Raw genomic sequence first — 25947 nt, 5'->3', positions numbered from 1 at the left:
TCTTTTAATAAATGTTAGTGAGCAGATGAGTGAATGAATGTACGAGTGGATGAATGGATGGGTGAGTGAGTAAACATGTAGGTGGGTAGGAGTGTGTGTTGATTGGGTAGGGAGGTACTGGTCAGTTGTGGAGTTATCCAGGTGTTAGACCAGGTTTTATCTGTTTAACCAGTTCAGGGTAACTATCAAGGTAAGCCGCGTGGATTCATTCCAAGCCTCCAGCTCTAACTCAGAATCAGGGACATTTGTGTCCGGTCCCAAACAGTGGAAAATTCTCCATCTGGAATTTAAACTTCCCAGAGAATTCTCACTTAGATCCGTACATCATAACTTTCCGACTCACATCTTTGGGTCATGTCTCCAGTAATGTGGAGAGCAGAGAATTTGATCCATGGAATTAGCTTTGAACTATTGAAAAGTAGCCCAAAGGGATGTCAAATTTATGACAGCAAACCACAAGTGCCTCTGTCCCTACACACTGTTTCAAATGGTACCAATTAGTTTGCATTGCTTCTTCCACATTCTTCCTACTAAATTGAATCACTTCAGATTTCTTTGCTGTAAATTGCATCTCCGTTGTGACTGTATGTTTTACCAGCCTGTCTATGTTCTCCTGAAGTCTATTACTGTCCTTTTGTTTACCACATTTCTGAGTTTTGTATCATCTGCAGAATTTGAAATTATTCATAGATCATAAAGAGCAATAACCCTAGTCATGCCTGCTGGGGAAAACTACTGCATACTTCCCATCAGTCTGACAAATAATGGTCACCGCTACCTTCTGCTTTCTGTCTCCCAGCCAATTTCATTTCCATGCTGTCACTGCCCATTTAATCCCATGGGCTTCAATTCTGCTAACAAGTCTTCTATGTGGATGTTTTATCAAATGCATTTTCAAATTCCATCAACCAACTTCCCTTTCATCAATCTTTTTCATTTGTTCAAGAAAGTACAGGAAAATGCCTGCGCAATGGTAACCATTGAGTCTGTTGGCTAATCGTGGGAAAGGAAGGGAAGCTGGTCGATGATAATTTTAACACAATTGGGTCGAAGGTACAAAAAGTAGGTCACATTAATGAGATGTGGGGAGAAACCGGAGAAAGATCAGGAATGGGACTCAGAAAAGCAGTGGCTTTGTAGGGAAATTGGGAAAAGAGCAGAGGCGTTAAGTAAACGGTCTCAATCTTAGTGATAAAAAAATCAATGAATGTTTAAACTTGTCACTGAATGCAAGGGTGAAGCAAAAAGAGCGGGGGGGGGGGGCACAGGGAGCTGTCAGGAAGCAGTTACTGATTTTATTTCCAGCCCTAAATACAGTTGAAAAGGTGGCGGTGAGACGGTTTCTTGAACCGCTGCAGCCCATGTGGTGTCACTACACCCACAGTGCTGTTAGGGAGGGTGTTCCAGGGTTTTGACCCAGTGACAGTGAAGGAACGGTGATATATTTCCAAGTCAGGATGGTGTGTGGCATGGAGGGAAACTTGTAGGTCGTGGTGTTCCCATGCGTCTGCTGCCCTTTTCCTTCTAGGTAGCAGAGGTCACAGGTTCAGAAGGTGCTGTCAAAGGAACTTTGGTGAGTTACTGCAGTGTATCTTCTCGATGGGGCACACAACTTCTATTGTGTATCGGGGTGGAGGGACTGGGTTTTGAAGGTGGCGGATAGGGTGTTAATCAAGCTGCTTTGGATGGTATTGATCCTTTTCAGCGTTGTGTGAGCTGCACTCATCTAAGCAAGTGGAGACTATACATCACACTCCTGACTATAAAGAGTGAGACTTTAGCAGGGAGTGTAGGACATAAAGAGCTATACTTCAGTGAGGATGGTGGGGTATAAAGAGTGAGACTTCAATAAAGACAGTGGGGTATAAAGAGTGAGACTTCAGTGAGGACAGTGGAGTATAAAGAGTGAGACTTCAGTGAGGACAGTGGAGTATAAAGAGTGAGACTTCAGTGAGGACAGTGGGGTATAAAGAGTGAGACTTCAGTGAGGACAGTGGGGTATAAAGAGTGAGACTTCAGTGAGGACAGTGGAGTATAAAGAGCAAGATTTCAGTGAGGGGTCTGGGGTATACAGAGTGAGACTTTAGTGAGGGCAGTCGGGTATAGAGAGCGAGACTTCAGTGAAGAGAGTAGGGCAGAGAGAGCGAGATTTCAGTGAGAACAGTGGGATATTAAGAGCGAGACTTCATTGAAATGAGTGGGGCAGAAAGAATGAGACTTCACTGAGGACAACAAGATATAAAGAGAGTGCCAAACCTCTTCCACGCTTTGTGTGTAGAAGTGCTTCCTAACAACTCTCATGAATGGTCTGACCCTAACTTTTAGACCATGTCCCCTAGTTGTAGACTTGCAGCAATGATCTGGGACTGAGATGGTTGTCCTCCAACAAACACAACCATCTTCCTTTGTGCTCAGAATGATTCCAATTACTAATAGCTTTCGCCTCAGTTCCCATGGACCCAAGTTTTGCAAGGGTTTATAAAGTCAGTGCTAGCTACTGTGCCACCCTGCCACCCTTAGCTGTGGTAAATGAATAGAACAGGAGAGGTTGAAGGTTTTGTTGGGAGTTTTCTCCAAACCAATAGAACTGTCCATTTTAGGTATTGAACAAGATTGGCAACTAAATCTTGTTTGATATAATACATTTATTAAGGAACAGAAAGGAAGGAGGGGACATGTAGTTTTTTTTAAAACTTCATTTATGGGATGTGGGCATTGCTGGCTAGAACAAGATTTGTTGCCCGTCCCTAGTTGCCCTTCAGAGGTGGTGCTGAGCTGCCTTCTTGAACCACTGCAGTCCATGAGGTGCAGGCATATCCATAGTGCTCTTAAGGAGGAAATTCTGGGATCTTGACCAGCGACTGTGAAGGAATGGCAACACATTTCCAAGTCAGGGTGGTGAGTGGCTTGGAGGGGAACTTCCAAGTGGATGGTGTCACTCTTCTCGAGTGTTGTTGGAGCTGCACTCAGGCAAGTGCAGAGTATTCTGTCACATTCTTGACTTGTGCCTTGCAGATGGTGGACAGGCTTTGGGGAGTCAGGAGGTGAGTTACTGCAGGATTCCTAGCCTCTGACCTGCTCTTGTACAGTATTTATATGGCGAGTCCAGTTCAATTTTTGGTCAATGGTAAGCCCCAGAATGTTAATAGTGGGGGTTCAGCGATGGTATTGCCATTGAATGTCAAAGGCCTTATTAGTTAAAGATAACATAATAGTGATAGAAAGAAAGGATAGAAGCAGCAGTAAGATCAATACGCAATCCTTATAGATTAAATGATAACAAAGGATCCATCACTCCGGCAGGGTCACACAGTTATGGAAGCAAATTGGAGAAAGAAGTATGCAGGCAAATCTTTGAAGTCAGTAGCAGGCATAGAACAATAATCATGGGAAATTTAAACCATCCTCCAAATAAACTGACAGAAGCAAGTAGGGAAGGAGAAAAGAGGATTAAGTTTTTATGGTGTGCATGGAACTCCTTTTTGTTCACTATATAAAAGTCCAACAAAAAAAGATTAATTGTTGGATTGTGTCCTGGTGAATGAACCAGCACAGATTGGAGAAGTAAGAATTGGAAATCATGTAGGCAATAGTGATCACAGTTAACCTTTTTATATAGAAGAATTAAATACTTAGTATAGATTCGTAGCAGAGCTTGACTAAGAATGCTGTCATGTATATTGTTTCTCCATTCAGAAAATATTACCAATACTGAATTTATGACAAAATGAATTGCACTTAGAAGAAAATAGAAGGGCATTCCACAAGTGTAAAAGTGCACCAGACACTAGAGCAGATGTTATAATTATGTTATCAATACCTGTTGCCATATATAATTCAGTGCATGGGTTAATTAAAACATTACACAAGCAGTTTATAATTAATTCATTGTTATCAATAGAACTGGGAAAGCATCATAAGCAAAATCTTAATTAATATCATTGGAACCAAGATCAGTGCAAATAGTTCCATTATTGTTTAAAATAGTTTCATTGTTGTTTAAAATCATTTTCAGGAATGATTTTGCTCATATCATAGAATTGGAAAAAAATATCACAGTGAGAAGACGGGATCAACTTACCCCTAACTTCTAACATACTGGTCGTAGTGCCATTGCCTAATATATTGGTTGCCCAACAAGTATAGAATCCTCCATCTTCCCTCTGGACATCCTTTATTTCTAAAGTGCCATTTTTATGCACAAAGTAATTCTGGCCTTCAAGTGCAGTTTCCATGTCTTCCTTTAACCTAGCGAAAAACAAAACGAGAAATTATCTTTTAACTTAGAACATATAAACTGTATAATGCAGCCGCGTAAATATTTGAGGTTATAATCCATAATAGATTTCCAAGCAGAATTGAGAGTGGATTAGTGCAATATGTATCTTGTTTGCGATTAAGCACATTCTTACCAAAATACTGTGGGCGAAGGAGAGCCAAATACTTTACAATGCAGGTGAGCTATTTTTCCTTCAACTGCAATGTACTTCTGATCATCAGGAGTCAGCATCATTGGCGCGAGATCTGTTGATGGATATCAGTAAAAATTAAACACGGTGTATGATTCTGTTTATTCAGTGGGTGTCGGGGACTTCAAATGTTTGATGCTTGGCTTTACATTAATAACTCTGCTGATAATTTATCATGCCAATATTGCTTGACACTCTGCCAGGCCAAATTAGTATTGTCTTCAGGGCTACAGCTCACATACTGCGACAGTTAAAATGTATGGTTAAAAAAAATTTGTGATGCAGTTTTAGGAACTTGCAACTCAGTTGACAATGAGGGGGGGTGGTTATCCAATGACTTCATAGTTTTTTAACTTGATGGCGTGCCTGTCAGCGAAGTAAGAGCAATGTTTGGCAAAGCAATGGGGTGGACTACTCAGATGTCAACAGCAATGCACACATAAATCAGCTGATTTGCTAAACACGAACTTCATAGAATCACAAGAAATTGGAATCCAATCATACACTGCATTCATGGAAAGACAGATCCCTATCTATCTATTTTTCTCAATGCTGCTTCATCCTCCCTGCACAGAAGAGTAGAAATACGTTTACAGTGACTGTTGTGAAGTGCCATTGAAACAACAACTCAGTCTAACAGAAAACCACACTGCGGGTCCATGCATCAATCATTTAATAGAAGTGAGATAGAAGTTGAGATATCAGGAGGTGGACACATCAACAGTTTCGTGTTACCAAATAAAGGTTTTATTTTTGCAGTCAGAACAGTTCAAATGGGAGAATTGTGATTGGAAGCTTGAAAACTCTAAACTGCTCCCACTCACTGCAATACTGACTCTAAAGGATGTTAAAGTTAGCAAACCACTGCCCAACTATGCCTTCTGTCTCCATCCCCATTTTATTTTGATGGCTCAAACCCAATGTAGATTTTCAAAATGGGTCCCAGGTTATTTAATGGCTGTGTTTAGTTGCTCCAATTCTATTCTGAAGATTATTCATTCATTAAAATGTGTGAAAGATCACTGAAATATGACGCTATTGAGACATTAAAGTGACTGGTCACAATTTTCAGCTTCCATGAAACACAAGGCACATTTAAATGAGGTAACTTTTCCAGTAAACTGAAATAATTTAACCTATTAGCAACTTTGAGGATTATAGGTATTACATAATTTCACACGTACCATTCAAATTAGCTTTAAAGATCATACATCAGATTAATTCATAAAATTTTAACAATGCATTTTTACCTCTTAAACAAGGTGCAAAGTGTTGGGAATGCTACATTTAGTGCTGTAAAAATGGCGGGGGGCGGGACTTCTGCATGGATTCAATTCACTGATGTCTCTGAGGTTTCCTGCACTAAGTCAGTTTGGACTCATCATCCATCGGAAGATTATCCAGAAAAATCGGAGGGAGGGAGGTGAGTAATTTTTTCGTCTGATTAGAGTTGGGAATAAAGGTTCTGATCCCATTTGGGCCCATGCTTGTGCCATAACAAGCACAATAAACAAATCAATTATTTAACATTGATACTTACTCAGGACATTGACAATCGCGTTGGCAAGAATGGATCCACGCTCATTAGAAGCTTCACACTGATAGACGGTGCTGTCATTCAGCTGCAGATTTGTAAGAGTGATAACGCCTTGAGAAATCTTGCGATTAAAAGTAGGCTTTGTCTCTGTAATATACAAAATGTCTTCCTTATTAACAGTTACCAATTTTGTTACAATGCAATTTTCATTTTATACTGCTATTGATTTCTGCTGACAAAGAGTGGCGAGGAAATATACTGCATTCAGTGACTTCAATTATTTCTCAGGAAGGTGTCAAGAAGGTGGTATGTTTGAAACGTAAATGCAGTTCATCTTCGTTCATCAGTTTCAATCCATAAGAGCTACCTCCAGAATCCTATCCACCACTGCAGCCCTCAATTATTGAACACATTTTGTTCAAGCTTTCAAAGTACTTTTCCTTGCTTTGTGATATAAATCAGAATCAGAAGACTGATTCATCACAAAAGAAAATAACTCAGAACAAAATCTCCATGTAGTAAGTCAGGTCCAGGTTCTAGCTTTCAAATGAATTTACATTCCCACCATCCCTCCAACACCCTCCCACCACATATCTGAACATACAGTGTAGTTTCTTCCCTCTGCTGAAATCATACAGATCAATCACTAGGATCCTGCCACATTTAATGATACAGGAACCCTGAAACAATCCTGCAGAAATAATAGTAACCTCAGGTTAGCCAGATTTTCACTGGCATTTGTTTTGAAAAGTGCTTTGAAAAATTCCTTGTGCAATTCTACAGGATAATCTGTATTGCCTTATCTAGCCTCTGCCATATCTGGTGCCAAAGGAAAATGATCCATCTGAATCACAGTGACTGGCCACATTAACAACAGGTTAAAGGATGATAACAATCTCAAGGAAATCCACTGCCCTCCTTGAGGCTATTAAGCAGAGAAAAGTACGAGTCAATACAATATCTGCACTTAATCGCATGTGAAAGAGTTGTAGAAATAAACCAGGAAAATACAGACCAATGAGTCTAATTTCAGTGGTAGGGAAACTGTAGGAGAACATTCCGAAGGAGAACACCTATTTCCACCTGGAGAGGCAAGGTTTGATCAGGGATAGTCAACATGGCTTCGTCAGAAGGAGGTCATGCCGAACAAATTTAATTGAATTTTTTGAGGAGGTGACCAGGTGTGTAGATTAGGATAGTGCAGTTGATGTAGTTTATCCGGGTTTCAGCAAAGCCTTTGACATGGTCCCACAGGGGAGACTCAAAGGCGGCAATGCACAGGGGGTAAGAGGGTAATTTGATAAAGTGGGTTCAAAATAGGAGACAGAGAGTGATGACAGAAACAAAAACAGAAAACGCTGGAAAATGTCAGCAAGTCTGACAGCAATTGGAGTCTGGATGACCCTTCATCAGAGCAGTGATGACAGAAGGCTGCTTTAGTGACTGGAAGCCAGTATCCAGTGGCATATCACAGGCATCTGTGCTGGGTCCCCTATTATTTGTCATTTATATAAACGTCATAGATGACGATGTGAGGGGTAGGATTGGTAAGTTTGAATGGGTAGGATTGGTAAGTAAATGAATGGCATGATACTAGGAACTTCTGTGGAATAAAGTGTCCTTGGTATGTTTGCCCATAGATATCTGAAGGCGGAAGGGCATTTTAGTGGGGTGGTGAAAAAGACATATGAGACACTTGTCTTTATTAATCGAGGCATAGATTACAAAAGAAGGGAAGCCATGCTGGAGTTGTATAGAACTTTGAGAGACCACAGCTAGAGTACTGTTTGCAGTTCTGGTCACCACATTATAGAAAGGATGTGATTGCACTGGAGGGGGTGCAGAGGAGATTCACCAGGATGCTGCCTGGGATGGAACATTTAAGTTATGAAGAGGGGTTGGATAGACTTTGCTTGTTTTGTTGGAACAGAGAAGACTGAGGGGAGACCTGATTGAGGTGTGCAAGACTATGAGGGCATGGACAGAGTGGATAAGGAGCAGCTGTTCCCCTTAGTTGAAGGGTCAGTCATGAGGGAACATAGGCTCAAGGTGAGGGGCAGGAGGTTTAGGGGGGATACGAGGAAAAACTTTTTTACCCAGAGGGTAGTGATAGTTGGAATCTGCTACCTGTGGGGGTGGTGGAGGCGGGTTGCCTCACACCCTTTAAAAACTACCTAGTTGAGTACTTGGCACATCATGACTTTCAAGGCTATGGACTGATAAATGGAATTAGGTGCGAGATCAGTTGTTTATCGCGTGTTGGTGCAGACTCAATGGGCCGAAGGGCCTCTTCTGCATTGTATGATTCTATGATCTTATGAAATAAAGCCAAGCAATTTGAAGGAAAGCCAGGCTCATTGTTATCAAGGTCGAGTATGACAGGGATGGAGAGGGACCAATGGGGGAGTGAGAGGGAAGGGTGGAGACAGGGAAGGAGAATTGTTGGGAGAGGGAGTTTTGGGGCAAAGAGGAGTGGAGGGAAGGGAAGGAGAGGTAGGAGGGGATGGGGAAGGGAATGAAATGGGGAGGAGAAGGAAATGGGAAAGGGAGGAAAGGGGCGGGCAGAAGCTTTGTACACAGAGATTGTCTTGTAATTTTCCATCTGTGAAAGCATTTATTTTTAAGCAAACATTTATTTTCCTCTTGCATATTTAGAGATTGGATCCAGCCAGATGTAACAAAGAAGCACTGCACATCTTGGTTGCATAGCACATGTAGTTTTGTTGCTTTGGGTGTCATTTCAGATCGCAAACAATGTCTGCATCATGTGCAACACTTCTGGTGCGTTCCTTGCTGATCTGCATCTTTGTAAAGGTGCAGAGAGCATGTGCCAGACGTATACAGAGTAGACAGATTGTGATTCCAGTCAGTGCGTATCGCTGATCTCATGAACTCCAACCCACCCATTTTTCCAAAATTATTTATGCACAAGGCCAGTTAAATCCCCCCTTTAACCGCTTTCCAATCATAATGATAGATTACTTTTAATATTAATCTTGATACTAGACCATGCTTTTTATTTATCTAAATAATTCTTTTCTTTTGTCTGCAAATGTTTCTTACCATTCAAAGGTTTCCCATTCACCTTCCATTGAACCTGTGGCCGTGGCTGACCACCTACTTCACACTCTAATTCAGCATTCTCCTCCGAGAAATATACTTTACTTCTGGGTTTTTTGATCCAGTAAGGGGCAGCTGTTTAAAAACAAAGTTGCAAATTAAAAGAAGTGTTGAAGAATTATAGTTATTCTCATTCTCCATTTATAACATTGTAACTTGCATCAATTGGAAAGAGCAAGAGAACAGTCGAGAACTCAGAATTCCCTCCAAATAAGACTGCAGATTCAATGCATTTCTTCTTTTTTAGGTTCCATTTCTTTGCTTTGATACCTAACCCTGTCCAGTTTTGTCCAGGCACTCTATCCTAACCACTGATTTAGTTTCCCTCCACTTCATTTCACACAGACTGAGCCTGGCATGTACACTCTGGATGTTCTTCTACTACGCTAAAGGCAAGTGGACAAGGTTGAATATTTGCAACTTCAGCCACAGTTGGGAGAGTCCAGAATGAGTGATCATAGTTTGAAGATAAGGAACTTTTAGGACTGAGGTGAGAAGAAATATCTTCACCCAGAGAGTGGTGAATCTGTGGAGTTCACTACCACAGAAAGTAGTTGAGACTAAAACATTGTGCGATTTCAAGAAGAAATTAGATGTAACACTTGGGGCTAAAAATGATCAAAGGATATGGGGGGAAGGTGTGATCAGGATATTGAATGTGATGATTAGCCATGATCAAATTGAATGGAGGAGCAGGCTCAAAGGACCAAATGGTCTACTCACAGAATAGAATCTTAGAATCCCTACAGCACAGAAAGAGGCCATTCGGCCCACTGAGCCTCTCCCAACAACAATCCCACCCAGGCCTAACCCAGTAACCCCACATATTTACTCTGCCACTCCCCTTGACACTAAGGGGCAATTTAGCATGTCCAATCAACTTAACCCGCACATCTTTGGACAGTGGGAGAAAACCGGAGCACCCGAGGGAAACCCACGCAGACACGGGGAGAATGTGCAAACTCTACAAAGACAGTCACCCGAGGCCGGAATTGAACGCAGGTCCCTGGCGCTGTGAGGCAGCAGTGCTAACCAATGTCCCACCCACTCCTGCTTCTATTTTCTATGTAGGTTACTGCTATTCTTCCAGCATTAATTAATTTGTCAGAATTCACCAATGACTCAGATTTAAAAGCTCTGGGGTCTTAATATAATCCCCAAGAAAGAGCAGTTGACATTTGACAATGACCAGAACAGGACATCTGCAACATAACCGCATGAGCTAGTGCTGAGGTCATTATAATCACTGGAATTGGCTCCAATTCCTTTGTTGCTGAATCCAGGCACCAAGCCTAAATTAATTTCCTGACAGCAAACTGTTCAATCCTAAATCTGATGCGACTATGCTCCAGATGGGAAGATGCGTCAATTTGAAAGCATCACCCTGAGACTAATAAAATGCAAAATCGTACATTTTCAAAAGCAGAAATCCATCTCTTATAAAGGTTAGAGGCAATGAGACTGTTGCTGACTGGAAGCTATTTGTCAAAGTCTTGTTGACAGCTTTAGGGTTGGTCTCGGAAATTAGGAACTCTTGTAAACCTGTCAAAATGCTGAAAATGTTCATAACATTGAATCCAAATCTACTCTGTATATACAAAGATCAGTGTCAGGAATGAGTTGTTTTATCCGATCCGATATAAACCATTAATTCTGGCTTAAAATATCTGTAAAGTGAAGCTCAACTTCCATCTGAGTTAAGCATAAGATGTGAATATCTTGGAGATGGTGTTTCCTTCACATCAATGCTAATTTATTAACAAACAGCAATATCTAGAATAAAAGACAGCGAAAGGTATTTAAAGGAAAAAAAGGTTTTAAAATAAATCATACAAAATAAATGAGTAACTTTTGGAGCAAAGCTATTTCAAATGAAAAACTGACATTGACTCCAAACGATATCGGAGGTGATTCTCCCAACCCGCTGCGCTAATTTTTTAGCACAGCGGGCTGGGAGATTCCAGCAGTGCCCGATGCGCAGGATTTGCACTCGGCGTCCCAGCCCGCTAGCGTCTCCGAACACCAGATTTCGGATGACTCTTTCACAAAGGGTCATCTGGACTCGAAACGTTAGTTCTTTTCTCTCCTCACAGATGTTACCAGACCTGCTGAGATTTTCCAGCATTTTCTCTTTTGGTACCAATCGACTTGGCATGTTCAGCATCACTAAGATGCAGTGGACAGGACAAACAGTGATGAGGGTGCAATGATCCTGTACCCTCGGAACGAAGAACAGTACATGCATGGAGTTGGACTCATACTCAGTAGATGGTCAGCACAAGTGCTAGTTGGGTGGAAGCCATTAAATTGTTGCATCGTCACCAGATTTCACTCAAGGCACACCAAAGTCATTGCAAGTTTATGCACCAACAGGCACAACAAAAAAAATAGTTCTACCACCAATTACAGTTCACGCTTGATGAGGCACCCAGTTGTATCAAGCTACCGATTGGTGACCTCCATACTAAACTCAAAGAAAACTAGCAATGACTTTCCAGTATGACTGGGCCCCAAAGGTTAACAGAAAGGCCAATGTCTGCTGGCCTTCTGCAACAGCAATGGGCTCAGCATTGGGAATGCATTCTTCAAGCACAAGGACATCCATAAAAAGACATGGAGATCCCAGATGATGAAACCATGAACAAGATTGACTATATTTCTGTACCAGCTGCAGAAGGGGTACAAGATGTCACTCGTCGAGGTGCTGAAGTAGGATCACCACCGTCCTGTGTTAGGCAAGATCCACTTGAAGCTGAAGAAGGCAATGATGACAATGTCACAACAGACACTTGCAATGGAGAAACTGATGGACAAGGATTTATCGGACAGTTTCTGGCTGGCTTTCTCCAACAGAATTGAAGTATTACTGAGATCAAGTAACATTGAGTAGCAGTGGGAAATCTTCAAAGAGAGGGTTTATCGAGAGTGAAGAACTCAACATTGGGCAGAGAAGAGGAACCAACAAAGAAGATGAGATCACTGATTCAATGTGGAAGTTGATAGATGAAAGAATGTTGGCAAAGAGCAACAGAGACCAGGAAAAGGACATTCAACAAAGACAAGAAGACCATAAGAAGTCCTGAGGACTGGATAGGGCTATGAAGAATAGCTGCAGTAAAGCCAAACAAGAATGGATCAAGTTAAAAACAGAGAGGCACAAGAAGCACCAAATCAGAATGACTCCAAGATGCTGCACAGGATCATACGAGAACTGACTGGTGTGGGAAGCAACACCATAACACCATTGCATCAATCAATTGGCACAGTGGTTAGCACTGCTGCCTCACAGTGCCAGGGACCTGGTTTGATTCCTGGCTTGGGTCACTGTCTGTGAAGTCTGCACATTCCTCCTCCCTGAAAATGAACACTCACCTGAACAGTTAGTGATTTGTTTTGCTCTCGGGGCCCCCTCCCTTCTGGGCCCCTAGGCTTAAGCCTACTCAGCCTAATGGTTAATCCGCCACTGTCCCTCAGTGTACCTGAATAGGCGCCGGAGTGTGGCGACTGGGAGATTTTCATAGTAACTTCATTGCAGTGCTAATGTAAGCCTACTTGTGACACTAATAAGTAAACTTAAACCTAATCAAGGGCAAGGATGACTGGATGCTACTGACTGATGAGGAGCAGGAGGCGAGTTGGGTGGAACATTTTCAGGAGATCCTCAACCATCCCAACTACAGCTCCATGTTCAAAATTGATTATGCAAGAGCCATCTAGAGCCTAACGAACAACAAAGCAGCTGAGATTGGTGCAACACCAGCACAGCTATTGAAACATGACAAGGACACCATCACACAGAGCTCATGGACCTTTCCACAGCTCCAACAAGACTCTGGATGGCAACAAGGCCCACCCATCAACATTGAGTAATTGAGAACGTTGACCACTTCGCCTACCTAGGAAGCAACATCTCCATGAAGGGTATGTAGTCCACACAAAAATGAACAAAGCAGCATTGGTCTTCCAAAACAATCTAGTTATCCAACAATACCATCAACACGGTTGTGAGCCTGGGATTCTATATGTCCACAGTGGTACTAACTACAATCTATGCCAGCAAGACATGGAAGAGAACAGCAAATGTGTGATCACATAATTAGATGCCTTTCACCAGCGCTGCATATGTAAAACTCTGGGCATTACATGCATAGACACAGCATCACCAATGGAGAAGTGCGATAGAGGACTGATCAGAGGCACCGATGGGACATTGAGATAGAGAGATGGTGGCTGAAAGAACATATATTTTGTCTCCAGGACCTATCCCCCATTTGCGTGGCAGTAGAATGGTCATTACGAGACAGAAGACAATGGCACCAGCCAACGAAGACTAGTGATGTACACATAAGGAGAACCTCTAATAGTGAGACACCACCTAGCCTTAGCATAAGAGGTTGCAATGACTAGGGCAGATAGCAGAGTCTTGTTGCCCTTTGTCCCATATAGGACTGTAGGAACCACAACCAAGTAAACCATCTATGTGATGAAGGAGCTCCCACTATACTGTTTTTTCTGGTAAACCATCAATTAATATCATGTTATTCTCTGACAGGTTTAGATTTTACAGCCTACAAGTAGTTATGCCTGGGAAGCTCATATGGATTTGCATTTGAATTGACTAAATCAACATTTAGTAAGCCTACTTGTGACAGTAATCAATAAACTTAATTTTACTGTCTTGAAATAGATTTACGAAACCATTCTCAAAGACTTCCACTAGATGGTGCACTTTAACTTAAAATCAGGGAAGTCAAGGATTTTGAAAACCAAAGTCATACACTGAATGTCACCCTTAGAATGTATTTACTTTTTCAATATCTGTTTTGTATGTGTCCTTCCTTACCCTGGAATGTGTATTAAAATTAAATAATTCAGCAGCAAGCTTTGCTGAGTTTAAAAATAAATAAGGTTATTTCTTCTCATTCATCTACTCTGAATTAAACAGAAAGTCCACACTTACAAAGAATGGATATAAATAAATCTCTTGCACTTTTAAAGATTAGTTATCTCAGTCTCTGATTTATGATCTTTAGTCTCCAATACGGCAGGCCTATGGTCTTTAGAATGGATTTGATGATAGTCTTCTGGGGCAGCACAGTGGCACAGTAGTTAGCACTGCTACCTCACAGTGCCAGGGACCCAGGTTCGATTCCCAGCTTGGGTCACTGTTGTGCGGAGTCTGCATGTTCTCCCTGTGTTTGTGTGGGTTTCCTCCTTCCTAACCCTAACCCAGCATTTCACACTGACAGTCAGTATTTCAAGGGTCAATCAGCAGTTTTTGGGGGAAATAACTGCTTTGGTCAGGTCCATTTCCCTTCCCATCTTACTCCTACCACTGTCTACCTGATAATGGAAAGGATCAAATCATATTCATTCAATGACTGAGAACTCTTTTGAGCTAACTGGCATATTTATTGCTCCCCACTACTGTCTTGTAGCTTGGAACACAGGAAATGGGAGCAGGAATAGGCTAGTTGGCCCATTGTGACTTCTATACCCTGCAAACAGATCGTGGCTGATCTTCTACCTGTTGCACCATTTTTTCCCACTATCGTTTGATGTCATTAGTATCCAGAAACCTTCAATTTCTGTCTTGAACATACTTAATGATTGAGCTTCCACAGTCCCCTGGGGCAGAGAATTCCAAAGACTAAACCCTTCTGAGTGAAGAAATTTCCCCTGATCTCAGTCTACCCCTTATTCTGAGGTTGTGAGTGGGGTTTTACGGCCTCGCTCATCCCAAAACTGGAAAATCCTGCCCAAGATCAATGGGCATTCCCATGCTCCGCCCCTCACCTGCTCCTGTGGCGGGCAGGCCGTTAAAATTCCAGCCTGTATCCCGTCATCCTAGATTCACCAGCCAAAGGTAGCATATCCACACCTACCCTGTCATTCCCTGTAAGAATTGTGCAAGTTTCAATGAGATAATTCTTTGAAACTCCAGAAAATACAGGCACAGATTCATCAATCTCTCCTAATAAGATAATCCTCACATATCAGGGATCCCTCTAAGGCAAGTATATCTTTCCTTAAATAATGAGGCTAAAGTGGTACACAAGACTCCAGGTGTGGTCTCACTAAGGCTTTATACAATTGAAGCATGACATTCTGTACTCAAATCCCCTTGTGATGAAGGCTAACATACCGCTGACTTCAAAATTGCTTGCTGCAACTGCATGCTAACTTTTAGTGATTTTTGAACAAGGATACCCAGGTTCTTTGAACATTAACACTTCTCAAACTCTCACCATTTGATAAATACTCTGCTTTTCTGTATGCTTTATAAGTGGATAATTTCACATTTATTCACAGTATATTGCATCATCCATCATTAAGCTTACCTAAATCCCCCGAGAGTCTCTTTGCATCCTCCTCACAACTTACACTCCCACCTAGTTTTGTGTCATCATTTGGAAATATTACAATTGGTCCCCACATTCAAGACATTTACATAGGTTGTGACAGCTGTGGCTCAAGTACAGATCCTTGCAATGCGCCCTAGTAACAGCCTACCATCCTGAGAATGACTTGTTTATTCTTCCTCTGTTTTCTCTCCGTCAATCAATTCTTAATCCATACCAGTACGTTACCCCAATCCCATGTGCTTTAATTTTGTTTACTAATCTTCTGTGTAGAACCTTATCAAAAAACTTCTGAAAATCCCAATAAATCATATTCACTGATAAAATCCATAGAATCCATACAGAAAGAGGCCATTTGGCCCATACAGTCTGCACTGACTCTCCAAAACAATATCTTCTCTGCCCTATCCCCATAACCCCGCACATTTACCATAGCTAATCCACCTAACCTGCACATCTTTGGACACTAAGAGACAATCCACCTAATCTGCACATCTTTGGTCTGCGGGATGAAACTGGAGCACCCGGAAGAAACCCATGCAAAGGGAAGAGTAAGTACAAACTCCACACAGACAGTCACCCAAGGCCAGAATCAAACCCAGGTCCTTGGCGTTGTGAGGCAGCAGTGCTAACCACTGTGCCACCCACCAATTCTCCTTTATCTATGCAACAAGCAACATCCTCAAAAAACTCATTTCAGAAAATTTATATTGACTCTGACCAATCATATCATTATTTTCCAAGTGTTCAGTTATCACATTGTTTATAATAGATTCTAACATTTTCTTTCCTGCTGATGTCAAACTAGCAAGTTTGAACAGTTCTCCATTTACTCTCTCCCACCTTAATTAAATAATGGGAATGCATTTACTACTTTTCAGTCTTCAGGAACCATTGCTGAGTCTTTTGAAAGATAACTACCAATGCATCCACTATCTCAATAGCCACCAACCTCAACCCTCTGGGATGCAACTCATCTGGTCCAGGAGATTTATCAACCATGATCCAATTAATTTTTGAGTTTTGCCTCTTTCTTAATGCAAATTTCTTTCAGTTCTTCATTTTCACTGATCTCCTGTTTCCTGAATATTTCCGGGAGATTTACAAGAGAAACTGGCAGAACTTGAGCTGCATTTCCATATTGATATTTATAGGTAATGCTGCGATCTAGGTCAGGTGTGACCAAACACTTGGAGCAGGTGAATGATTCCAAGTCAAAACTGAACTTGAAATTCCCCATGTGATTCATAAATATTTTTTTTAATGACATAATTCTATCCCATGTCTTCGTATCAGCAGAACAGAATATCTAAGATATGGTCTTCTCCTCTTCTCTCAAATCTTAAAAACACTTCATACCCATGATTCTTAAATATACTGAAACCATTACAGCAGAGGCCTTTCACTAGTGCTAAGTACGAGAGATAAGACTTACTCAAACCAATTGAGCTATAAGATACTTGCACCCATGTTAATTGTGCAATCTACGTTATTATTGTGGACTATCTGATCATCTTTAACCTGCATATACACAAATTTATGCAGTTGCATAATGCATCAAAAATAATTAAATAATAGATCTTGTTAAGTAACATGTCTATTTCTAAATATCATTAATACTTGGCTCATCAGGCAAAATTGACCTTATTGGACCTTAATGAGCTGTCCTCATTTTTGATTTAGCTTGTATCTTCTCAGCTATGGAAGAAGGAGGTCTTGTGGTGTAATGGGCATTGTCTCTGCCTCTGAGCCAGAAGTTCCGGTTCAAGTCCAGCTCCAGGACTTGATGGCCAAGAAAGATGCCTTGCTAATACTCAACCTGTTTGGCCATGTTAACTTGAAATTCCTTCCTACACCAATGGCAGGTGATAAGAGTGAGAGGGGTTCCTGGTCAGCCATGTGATAGAAAGAAAATTGGAGCCTCTATCATCACTAATTACAACTACAACACGCGGGTAAATGTGTATGTTTTCCACAGCAACTCTGACTCCTCAGTGGGCTAATTGGCTGGACAGCCAGTGTGAATCAGATTGATGCCAATGGCATGGGGTTCGATCCCCATTCTGGCTAGGGTGGGGTGGATTCAGGATCTGCTTGCTGACCCTACACATGGTGGATGTTGTGGCATTGTGGTTGGTCCTGCCTGCAGGCAGAGAACTCAAGAGCAGCTCTCACAGCATTTAAACAAAGTCCAAACAGAATTAACTTAGTTAGTGGTCTAATCTAGAAATTGTGTGGTTTTGCTTCATTTTCCAAAGATTTGCCTATTTTTTACACAAGAATTAATTGAATGGAGTGTGTTGATTGTTTTTGTACTAGAAGTTATTCAGAAGGCAAACATACAGCAAAAAACTTCTTACCTGTATATAGTTTTTCACAACTACCAGACCTCCCAGTGAGTTTTACAGCCAATGGAGCACTTTTGCATTTGTCAATTTGCACACAGCAAACTTCCACTAACAGCAATGCGATAATGACCGTGATGCTGATTGAGGGATAAATTTTGGCCAGGGCACTAGGGATGATTATCAGCTCTTCTTCGAAATAGTGCCATGGGACCTTTGACAAACACCCAAACAGGCGGATGGTGAGAATTTAATATTTCATCCGAAGGATGGCACAATTCAACAGTGCAGCACTCCCTCAGTGTTGCACCGGAGTGTCAGTGAAGATATTTTGTGCTCAAAACCTACAGTGGGACTTGAACCCAGAACCCTGTGACTCAGAGGCAAAAGTGCTACAAACTGAACCATGGCTGACACTACACATTAGATCATGCAAGTTTCTAGGAAGGTGATGCGCGATTGATTCACATGGGAGGCTAGGACGTACCCGGGAATAAAGGCTTTTATTCACAACAAGATTGGAGCACACTACTTAACAATATTATCCCAGACTAAGGGCTACTAGGAAGTAGCAGTGACCTTTATACTCCTGTAAGAAGGCGGAGCCGAACGGAGTGTACCACATAAACAATAATAACAGGTGGAACACCCAAACCCTAACCCCAACAGTAACAAGAGTAACATATGTACAAGTACCCATAGTGGTAACCATCTATGGTTCACCACAAAAGGTTAAATATTTTCAATGGGTTACAGTTAAAATCTTATTCAATTTGATTGGTGTACTATTTGCTGAGGAAATGCTTTGCAAACAGCATTGTCCTATTGAAAAGTGATCAAACTGAAGGTGCTAAGACAGAAATAAAATGGGCAGACTTGGTCCATTACCTTCCACTGTAACAGAAAAGGAATGTTTCACTGTATCAAATACATTTTCAGCTTTGCACTCATACTTTCCGTCGTCGAGTTCTGTCACATTAATTATTTTCAAAGTTTTGTTGAAGTTCTCTTCAGTTGCTTTTCGTTTAGGCATGTCACCATCTATCTTAGTCCAGGAGATTTGCGGTGTGGGGCTGTGGAGAAAACAGCAAGTGGTTGGAGGTAATCTGATCATGCAAACCAGAATTCCATGGTCCTAAACAGTCTGAATATATCGGACTAAATTAACAATTCACCCAGCGTACTAATTATCTTTTTTATGCTAATTACTGAATTATAATTGAAGATATTAGATTTGATTATTGTTGAAAAAAAAACATTTTTTGTTGAAGCTTTTTGTCTTGCAATCACCAGGACAATTTGCAAGAATACACAATGGTAAAAGGTGCAACACTTTATGCTATATAGGTGGAGGGCTGTTGTAGGCTGCAAAGAGATATAGATAGGATGCAGAGCTGGGCTGAAAAATGGCAAATGGAGTTTAACCCTGACAAATGCGAGGTGATTCATTTTGGTAGGACAAATTTAAATGTGGATTACAGGGTCAAAGGTAGGGTTCTGAAGAATGTGGAGGAACAGAGAAATCTTGGGGTTCATATCCACAGATCTCTAAAGGTTGCCACTCAAGTGGATAGAGCCGTGAAGAAGGCCTATAGTGTGTTGGCGTTCATTAACAGGGGGTTTGAGTTTAAGAGCCGTGGGGTTATGCTGCAACTGTACAGGACCTTGGTGAGACCACATTTGGAATATTGTGTGCAGTTCTGGTCACCTCACTACAAGAAGGATGTGGAGACACTGGAAAGAGTGCAAAGGAGATTTACCAGGATGCTGCCTGGTTTGGAGGGTAGGTCTTATGAGGAAAGGTTGAGGGAACTTGGGCTTTTCTCTTTGGAGCAGAGGAGGTTGAGAGGAGACTTGGTAGAGGTTTATAAGATGATGAGGGGGATAGATAGAGTGAACGTTCAAAGACTATTTCCTCGGGTGAATGGAGCGGTAACTAGGGGGCATAACTATAGGGTTCACGGTGGGAGATATAGGAAGGATGTCCGAGGTAGGTTTTTTACTCAGAGAGTGGTTGGGGTGTGGAATGGACTGCCTGCAGGGATAGTGGAGTCAGAAACTTTAGGAACATTTAAGAAGCTATTGGATAGGCACATGGAGTACTTCGGGATGATAGGGAGGAAATAGCTTGATCTGGGTTTCAGACAAAGCTCGGCACAACATCATGGGCTGAAGGGCCTGTTCTGTGCTGTACTGTACTATGTTCTACTATGTTCTATATGTGGAGAAAGTGCTGATTGGTTGGCACTGGTTTCCGCTAAACAAAACAAGTGACAGCCATTCGCAGGCTCATTCCTCAGGGCAATATTTGACCAATCAGTCAAGCTGCTAGGTTTAAATTTCTTACAATGCTTGGCAGTTGACTGTTAGTCAACTGACCGATGCATTTTCCATGGCAATGCCTTTACCATTCAGAATCCACTCGCCAACCAATCACACTCTCTTCTCATACCAAATAAATTGTTGTTCCCTTTAGATTTGGTATTCTTGTGTATTGGCCTGATGAGTGCATGATGAAAAGCAATACTCAAGTTTTGTACCACCAGACAACTATTTATATTGCAATTACCTAATACAGAAACAACTTTAAATGCAAATAATAAGCAAGTGCAGAAATTCTGCCAACAACAGCATTGACTGGCTGCGCAGTAGTAGATTAGACAGAAATAAAATGGGCAGACTTGGTCCATTACCTTTCACTGTAACAGAAAAGGCATGTTTCACTGTATCAAATACATTTTCAGCTTTGCATTCATACTTTCCATGTGTTAGATTTCCACTCAAGACCTTTTTTTTGGAGACTAAAATATCTCTGTTTGCTTTGTACTGTCAATTTGGGTCATCAATTGCTTCAAGTGTTATTTCTTTGTTACTCACAGGCCTTCAGCAATGCATTCCAATTCAAGAGTTTCACCTCGCAGTGCAATAATCTCTGAGCTGCTGCCAGAAGGTGTCAGAAATCTTGGCGGCCGATCCTTTATTGAATTTGCTACAAAACAAAGGGAATTGAATTTGAATTTGATTTTGGGTGAATAGATAAATGTTGATTTTTATTGATAGCCATGGCAAGACTTGGACAAGAAGCTCAACAAATTAAACAAAAGTCAAAGCAGGTGGCAAGTCATGTGTGTTAATTTGGTTAGTGCTTGACTAAGAATTTCAGAAGAACAGATATGAAAATAAATCAATACAACCTGAGGCTCTTATGTTAAAAATTAATTTGCTCTCTGCCAAATTTGTATGGTATTAGAATATTGTTTTTTTTTATATATATCACCCTCAAAAGTAGCGGAATAATTTTATTTGACTAACTTTGAATTTACAATTAAACAGTGTATGTGTCATTGTATAAAGGACACTTACCAGATGCATACTATACCAGCAAAAGTCAACCTGCAGTATTATATGCCTTTTCCCACAGTTAAGTGTTACATTAAACTTACAAAAGAAGAACATCCCTGCTTCACAGCGTTCAGAGTGGGACACAAGGGGTATCATTATAATGGGCTGGCCTCTCCCACCTCACCCACAGCTGGGATTCTCCCATCCTGCTGCAGTAAACAGAGGTTCTGCTCAGCACAAAATTCTCCGGTCTCGCTCCGGTCTCGCCAGCAGTAGCAGCCAGGTGTGAACAGCTGGCCAGAGAATTCCGGTCAATGTCAGTACATTCAGTCAATAACAGGGGACCACTAATCAAGGTACAGGACAAAGTCAGGCTCCATATATACGCTGACAAGTAGGAATAAATTCTGTCACAGTTGGACCATTAGCTAAAGCATGAACATATTCTTACATTGAAAAAATAAAGGCAGCTTTAGTGGTCTTGGTGTTTTGGTATATAATAATTCTGAAGTGCAACGTGCCCTGAAAAAATGGGACATAAATTATCTCCCTGGACTTATTGTTGCGGTGAATCTCTGACCATGTACAGAAATATCCAAGTAAAAACAGAGCTGAGGCTTCAAATGACGAAGCTAGCCATGCACACCATGCCAAATCAACTTTAAAAAGCAGGATCAGAATCATAAGAAAAACTTTCACATGCTCTCCTTCTTGGCAAATGAGTGATGCATTGTGCAAATGGCACCCATTATCTTGAAAATATAACTGAGGACAAAAATAGGAATACATTTTAAAATACCAAGTTTTGAGCTTTATGAATTATGATTATATTTATACGGTACAAATGTTTCTTTAACACCCATCAAACTACTGGAACAGGCGGATTTGGATTAACACCTCAGCTAAAGGATGGGAAAGTAGGAAACACCGCAGGCAACTCAGCCGCTTGGTTCTGCCATTCAATCAGATTATGGCTGATCTGTACCTTAATCCTGTTTACCTGCCTTAGCGCCGTATCCCTTACTAAAAGAAAAATAAGCAATCTCAGTCTTGAAGCTCCAATCCACAGTCCATTATGGTTGAGAATTCTAGATTTGTGGAAAAGGACATCCTGATTTCCTTCCTAAACAACAAACATGCCATTTTAAAATGATGAGCTAAGTTTGACTAATGATGATTTCATTCAGGTATATTACCGCAACAAAACAGTTTTACATCTTTCACAAGATTACGTACACTTCTGAAAGCGGTTAAGTTTACTCGCCTCAACCAGCCCAACATCATTGGAATGACCTCAGACCAACTAACCCACGCTTTATAATGTATCTTTTTTCCTATAAGTACCTTCAGATGTCAATTGAAACCATGTGCAGCATTGCGTTCCACCATTTTGTGTTTCAAACCTTTAATCGTACTTTGTCTCTATTTTAACTAAGTGGCAGTAAATTTGGTAGCCCCTGAAAATGTGTGCATAAAACATGATGCACAACTAACCTGCAGCATTCGATCACAACTCAGGCTGGAAGGTAACCTCGTTGTGTCTGCTTATATCAACAATTGCTGTGTACAGTCAGCATTGATTCTGCTGCTTATTAGCTCGACATATTGACAGGGGCTAATATTGTGAGAGGCTAGCACCATTTAAAGCTAACCTGCACCACTTTAATCTAGACAGCACCTCTTAAAGGAGGTCCATTGTGGCTGACGCAGGTGCCAGCAGTATTGCAGAAAGTGTATCTGATCAGGGACACAACATAGCAGAGATCAGGCTCCAACATTTTCAAATGTTGCACTGGACATCTTGGCGGAGGAGGTAAAAAGGAGAATTGTCCTGTAACTGCAGTAGGCTAATGTGACCCCCCACACCCCCTCAGGAGAGGTTCCCACCAGCCGGGATTAAAGCTGGTCCCCATCAATGGGGATCAGGCGTCATCACCCAACTGGTGTGGACAGAGGCCACTGAAGCCCCTGCCCCAGGATGTTGGAGGTAAGGGGGTGCCCCTGAGGCAGTGCCAGCCTGGCACCCTGGCACTGCCCAATGGGCAGCCAAGGGGGAGGGGCCAATCAATGGTGGTATGGAGGGGGGTGGGGGGGGTGGCGCTAAGCACTCTGCATTAGGGACCAGTGGGAGATGAAGGATCGAAGATCGGATCGGTCATGGGAGAGGAAGGGGAGTCGGGGCTTGCCATGGAATGAGGTTGGGGTGATGGGTGGGTTGGCAGGGATGCAATCGAGAGGCAGGTGATCGTGGAGGCTGGTGATTAGGAGGCCGTCCATGGGGGGCCTGAGCATGCATCGATTTCCCCACTGATAGATCGACGCAGGCGCAGTGGCCCACTCAGCACACTAATTCCAGCCTTTCGGTTGGGATAAGGCCCCCCCGCCCACCCCCATCTTACCAGCGTGAATGCCCCTGCAGCACTCCATGATGCACAGAGTACTGCAAATTCATCCAACTAAGTATCCCGGCTGGAAGTCTTAAAGCGCATCAAGGTAGATAAATCCCCGAGACCTGATGAAGTGTATCCCAGGACGTTGTGGGAGGCTAGGGAGGAGCTTGCGGGTCCCCTCGCCGAGATATATGAATCATCGATAGTCACAGGTGAGGTGCCTGAAGATTGGAGAGTGGCAAATGTTGTGCCTTTGTTTAAAAAGGGCTGCAGGGAAAAGCCTGGGAACTACAGGCCAGTGAGAACAAAAAACAAAGAACAGTACAGCACAGGAAACAGGCCCTTCGGCCCTCCAAGCCTGTGCCGCTCCTTGGTCCAACTAGACCAATCGTTTGTATCCCTCCATTCTCAGGCTGCTCATGTGACTATCCAGGTAAGTCTTAAACGATGTCAGCGTGTCTGCCTCCACCACCCTACTTGGCAGCGCATTCCAGGCCCCCACCACCCTCTGTGTAAAAAACATCCCTCTAATATCTGAGTTATACTTCGCCCCTCTCACCTTGAGCCCGTGACCCTTCGTGATCGTCACTCTTGATCTGGGAAAAAGCTTCCCACCGTTCACCCTATCTATCCCCTTCATAATCTTGTACACCTCTATTAGATCTCCCCTCATTCTCTGTCTTTCCAGGGAGAACAACCCCAGTTTACCCAATCTCTTCTCATAGCTAAGACCCTCCATACCAGGCAACATCCTGGCAAACCTTCTCTGCACTCTCCCCAACGCCTCCACGTCCTTCTGGTAGTGCGCCGACCAGAACCGGACGCAGTACTCCAAATGCGGCCCAACCAGCGCTCGACACAGCCGCATCATCAGACTCCAGCCTTTATACTCCATACCCCGTCCTATAAAGGCAAGCATACCACATGCCCTCTCCACCACCTTCTCCACCTGTGTTGCCACCCTCAAGGACCTGTGGACCTGCACACCCAGGTCCCTCTGTGTCTCCACACACCTGATGGCTCTGCCACTCACCGTATAACCCCACCCTATATTATTTCTTCCAAAATGCATCACTTCGCATCTATCCGGACCAAACTCCATCTGCCACCTCTCCGCCCAACTCTCCAGCCCATCCACATCCCGCTGCATTGCCCGACAATGCTGATCACTATCCGCAAGTCCAGCCATCTTCGTGTCATCTGCAAACCCGCTGATAACACAAGTCACACCTTCTTCCAAATCATCCATACATATCACAAACAGCAGAGGTCCCAGCACAGAGCCCTGCAGAACACCACTGGTCACAGACCTCCAGCCGGAAAAAGACCCTTCGACTGCTACCCTCTGTCTCCTATGGCCAAGCCAGCTCTCCACCCATCCAGCCACCTCTCCTTGTATCCCACGAGCCCCAACCTTCTTAACCAACCCGCCATGTGGGACTCCGTCAAATGCCCTACCGAAATCCATATAGACGACATCCACGGCCCCTCCCCCACCAACCATTCCCGTCACTTCCTCAAAAATCTCCACCAAATCTGTAAGGCACGACCTCCCTCCCAAAAAACCATGCTGTCTGTCACTAATGAGATTGTTCCGTTCTAAATGCACATACATCCTGTCTCTAAGAATCCTCTCTAACAACTTCCCGACCACGGACGCCAAGCCCACCGGCCTACAATTTCCCGGGCCATCCCCGCTACCCTTCTTAAACAATGGGACCACATTCGCTATCCTCCAATCCTCAGGGACCTCACCTGCATCAAAAGAAGCGACAAAGATCTCCGTCAGAGGCCCAGCAATTTCATCTCTCGTCTCCCTGAGCAGTCTAGGATAGATGCCATCAGGCCCTGGGGCTTTGTCAGTTCCAATGTTCCCTAAAAAACCTAACACTTCCTCCCTTGTAATGGAGATTTTCTCTAACGGGTCAACACCTCCCTCCGAGACACTCCCGGTTAACAAATCCCTCTCCTTTGTGAATACCGATGCAAAGTATTCATTCAAGATCTCCCCCATTCCCCTGGGTTCGAAGCATAATTCCCCTCCTTTGTCCCTGAGAGGTCCGATTTTCTCCCTGACAACTCTTCTGTTCCCCACGTACGAATAGAATGCCTTAGGATTCTCCTTAATCTTGCCTGCCAAGAACATCTCGTGACCTCTTTTTGCCCTTCTAACTCCCCATTTGAGTTCTTTCCTACTCTCTCTGTATTCTTACAGAGCTCCATCTGTTTTCAGTTGCCTGGACTTAACATACGCCTCTCTTTTCATTTTAATCAGATCCTCAATTTCCCTGGTTATCCACGGCTCTCGAATCCTACCTTTCCTATCTTTCCTTTTTACAGGCACATGCCTATCCTGCAGCCTTATCAATTGTTCCTTAAAAG

The 25947-nt window shown here is 42.6% G+C and overlaps 1 protein-coding gene across 3 annotated transcripts in view; it reads right to left on the bottom strand.

The window, feature by feature from the left end:
• The window catches only part of LOC144491523 (neural cell adhesion molecule L1-like protein), a 554136-nt gene that overhangs the window by 353204 nt on the left and 174985 nt on the right, over positions 1–25947 (bottom strand). For all 3 annotated transcript variants that reach the window (XM_078209437.1, XM_078209436.1, XM_078209438.1), the window contains 6 exons: positions 20711–20822; positions 18722–18906; positions 9070–9201; positions 6010–6153; positions 4413–4524; positions 4082–4248 (listed from right to left, as the gene is read on the bottom strand). In XM_078209437.1, coding sequence (XP_078065563.1) covers positions 4082–4248; positions 4413–4524; positions 6010–6153; positions 9070–9201; positions 18722–18906; positions 20711–20822 — 852 coding nt within the window. The remainder of the gene's footprint in view (positions 1–4081; positions 4249–4412; positions 4525–6009; positions 6154–9069; positions 9202–18721; positions 18907–20710; positions 20823–25947) is intronic.

This window comes from Mustelus asterias, chromosome 3 (assembly GCF_964213995.1).
Source record: "Mustelus asterias chromosome 3, sMusAst1.hap1.1, whole genome shotgun sequence".
In the NCBI taxonomy this organism is placed as follows: Eukaryota; Metazoa; Chordata; class Chondrichthyes; order Carcharhiniformes; family Triakidae; genus Mustelus; species Mustelus asterias.
This window is presented reverse-complemented; position numbering and strand designations above follow the sequence as displayed.